Source organism: Chaetura pelagica, unplaced genomic scaffold (assembly GCF_000747805.2).
Source record: "Chaetura pelagica isolate M959 unplaced genomic scaffold, ChaPel_1.0 scaffold428, whole genome shotgun sequence".
In the NCBI taxonomy this organism is placed as follows: Eukaryota; Metazoa; Chordata; class Aves; order Apodiformes; family Apodidae; genus Chaetura; species Chaetura pelagica.
In genome coordinates, this window is record NW_009954311.1 from 215692 (window position 1) to 219406 (window position 3715).

At 52.1% G+C, this 3715-nt stretch overlaps 1 protein-coding gene across 1 annotated transcript in view; it reads left to right on the plus strand.

The window, feature by feature from the left end:
* ACAN (aggrecan) overlaps positions 1–3715 on the plus strand; it is a 29209-nt gene that overhangs the window by 22124 nt on the left and 3370 nt on the right. Inside the window, exons 13-16 of the mRNA XM_010004041.1 lie at positions 1288–1446; positions 1937–2019; positions 2365–2509; positions 3212–3394. Coding sequence (XP_010002343.1) covers positions 1288–1446; positions 1937–2019; positions 2365–2509; positions 3212–3394 — 570 coding nt within the window. The remainder of the gene's footprint in view (positions 1–1287; positions 1447–1936; positions 2020–2364; positions 2510–3211; positions 3395–3715) is intronic.

A 3715-nucleotide genomic window follows, 5' to 3' on the forward strand; every position in this document is an offset into this window, starting at 1 on the left:
AGTGGCCTTTCTCCTAGGCAATGTCCTGCTGAGGTTCTGTGCCATGCACTGTCCGATCCCCAGGCTTTGATGACAAGGGGTGGCATTCAAGCTGCTGGAAAAAATCTTAAATCTCCAAAGACAGAGCATATCTCTGCTCACCTGTGCAAGTGATCTGCCTGCAAAGACCAAGAATCCTTAGACCTTCAGTTACTTCCAGATAATCCATTTGATCTGTTGAAGAAGGAAGAAAACATTTTGTAGTGCCTCAACCACCAGTGCTTCCAACATCTATGAAGTGTCTGCAATCTCCAGCTGGAACAATACCAGAAGGGTGGATTAGGAGGAATTAGTGTGATGGAAGGTGGCAAGTGCATTGACCTGCCAAGTTTAACAACAGAAGAAAGAAACTGAGTACAGAAAACCTTACTGGAAAGGGAGAGAGGCAGGAGGACTCAAGAAAACCCACCACTCCAAGAGCAGCAAGTGCCTGAGAAAGATGGTAGATTTGGAATCTGAAAGGCTGAGATTAAACACATTTCATTTTCTCTTTCCTTCAGTTATGTGGAGCAAATGTGTGGTGTTGCATGGCACGGGAGTTGCTGAAGGTGTTTTCTGGTGGTTTCTCCATTCACCTCTGCTCTCCCGTATCTGCCGAGATGTTAATTAATGGGTTCAATTCGTCAGTGTTTCTCAGGTGGTAAAAGATATTCTCAAAAGTTGAGAAATGTTTGTACTTCTCTAGCAGCTCCCAAGATTTTAATTTTCTCTCTCCACTATGGTAAGTTCCTGCTTTCATCTCTTTTCTCCAACCTTGGTAGGCTTGTCTCTCCTCCAGAACCACAGAACCACCACCAACTGATACAAACACCCAAACCTAGACTCTCCTCTCTTTCCTTTTCAACACATACCTGTTGATTCTGGGCATCTGGATTCAGGTTTTGGAGTTTTTTTCCAAAGCAAGAACACTCTGTGGGCCAGCACAAGTGGGAAGAGAGTCCATGAACATGACACAGGGACTGAAATACTCAGGAATAAGTTTGTATTGCTCAAGTTTTCCAGTAGCACCGGACATGTTACTGCAAAGACGGGGTCTTCAACACAGGCTCCCCTCTCTGCATGTGTCCTTGGTGCCTTCTGGACATTTTCCCTGGGATTTCCCACAGACAAGAGTGTCAGGGTTTGCTTCTTAGTGGAAGTGACCATGTCTTGTCCTATGCCATGAGAGCATGAGCTGATAAGAGGTGAGTTGGAAGGCTTCCAGACTCATGCTCCAACTCCTTTTCATGCCTCCTTTGTGTGTTTCAGACCTGCAAAACTGTGAGGAAGGCTGGACCAAGTTCCAGGGCAACTGCTACAGGCACTTTGAAGACAGGGAGACTTGGATGGATGCAGAGACCAGATGCCGACAATATCAAGCCCACCTGAGCAGTATCATCACCCCAGAGGAACAAGAATTTGTGAACAGTGAGTGCTGAGGGCAGCTTGAGACTGGGCACGGGTCCATCTGTTGGACTCTGAGTCTATGGGCAGATTTATATGAAATTATGTAAAACAAACCACAATTTCCCCAACTAGTGCTCACAGATTTATTAATGAGGCCTCACCCTTGTGTGGGAGAGGAGGAACTATCCAGCTATGTGACAGAAGAGGGCCCTTTCTTGTCTAGGACAGATCTTTGCTCTTACCACGTTGCTGATGTGGCCTGTTCAGAAGATATTCTCTTGCTGCAACAAGCATGGTGACCCATGCTGGTGTGGGTGGCTCCCTGTTGAGTCAGGAGGGAGATGGACAAGCATGATGTGAAGAAAAAAGGGCAACAAGGGCTGGTGATGGAGAAGGAGCCAAATGACCCAGAGGCTCCAGGGCCAGAGACAGCTGAGATAGCAAAGAAATGCTTCCAACAAGGAGTAGGGGAACCGTGACACACTCTTCTCTCCCCCTCTGGCTCTTCCAGGCCACGCACAGGACTACCAGTGGATTGGCCTCAGCGACAGGGCTGTGGAGAACGACTTCCGCTGGTCTGATGGGCACTCCCTGGTGAGTGGCAGCCCCCTGCCATGGACAGGCACCCCTTTGGTGGGAGGGAAGAGGTTCTTCTCAGGTGGGAAGAGCCCCATGAGTTACGTGTTGAGTGCTTGGGCTGGGCCTTGAGTGGAGGCAGCCCTAAACTTTGTAAGGCTCCTGTTTTTTCCAAGCCTGTAGTAAAGCTGGTCAGCCAAGCTCCTGGGCACCATCACAGTAGAAAGAACCACTGTGGTAGCAGTGCTGGCAACCTGTGGTCTCTGCTGGTGAGGTGCATGGGGAAGGCAGCAGATGGGAAGAAGGAGGGAGTAGGAGAGGGGAGGGCTCAGCCTCAGTTGAAGGGCTTTCTTCTCTTGGCAGCAATATGAGAACTGGAGGCCCAACCAACCCGATAACTTCTTTGCGGCGGGCGAGGACTGTGTGGTGATGATCTGGCACGAGCGAGGCGAATGGAACGACGTGCCCTGCAACTACCACCTCCCTTTCACCTGCAAGAAAGGAACAGGTCAGCACCCTGTGCCCTGCCAGCAAGGACGGGGGACTCAGGCAGTGGCTGCAGGGCTGGGGCCAGGACCAGGGTTTTGTGTTGCCAGCCAGAGCTGTCACTGCCACACACCAGCTCCATGCCCCACCATGGATCCAAGTGGCCAGAGCCATGCCCGGCTCCCACTGCCCCCCTAAAAGGCAGACACAGAGCCTTGAGACAGACCACTGCTTCATTTTAAGGCCCATCACAGAATTTCCATATCCTCCTGCCTCTAAATTTTGTGGACCAAGGCAAACTGAGAGGGATTTAATTAATCAATTGTCCCCTTTTTGTATTGTCTGCATCTTTTCTCCCCCCAAACAAAGGGAATTACCTTACTATGGACATAGCAGAAAACGTCCAGCAGCCTCAGGTGATGGCACCTGCCCTGATGGCACTCAGACACCTTCTACATCAGAGATATTATACCAAGGGGGGGAATAAGAGAGGAAGGCATTGCTCCCATGACATCTCAGGGTGGCTGTGGACACAGCAGCCTCTCTCCCTGGCTGCTTTTCCAGCAGCCACCGATCCCTCTCTCTACCAGCACTTAGCGACCCCACGGGATGGGATGTGGGAGAAGCAGAGTGGGAGAGGCTGTGCATGCCCAGCCTGTGCCAGGCAGGCAGACAGGAGCTGCTCAGGCAGGCAGGAGTCCTCAAGCTCTCCATGTCTCTGCAGTGGCCTGCGGGGACCCCCCCGCGGTGGAGAACGCCAGGACCTTCGGCCGCAAGAAGGAGCGCTATGAGATCAACGCCCTGGTGCGGTACCAGTGCAGCCAGGGCTTCATCCAGCGCCACGTGCCCACCATCCGCTGCCAGCCCAACGGGCAGTGGGAGGAGCCACGGATATCCTGCATAAACCGTACGTCTGGTCTGGGGGTCGGGCACCCTCCAGGGTAGGGCTGAGGTATCCCTGAAGCTGGGAGAAGGAGCTGGGAATGAGGAGGGTATCACCTTAGGGTGGAGGTTGGCTCCAAGCCAGGCGGAAGGGGGCATCGTGGTAACTTGACTTGCTGGAAAGCTCCCCCGTGATGGGGACATGGGAGTTGGCATCTTCTGGGCAGATGTGGAGGGGCAGCCTGGGCAATTCCTCCACCTAGGTATAGACGGGCAATTCCAGAGCCAGGAAAAGGCAACAAAGAGCTTACCAAGGGCTCAGGCTGCTTAAGGAGAGGAAAGAAAA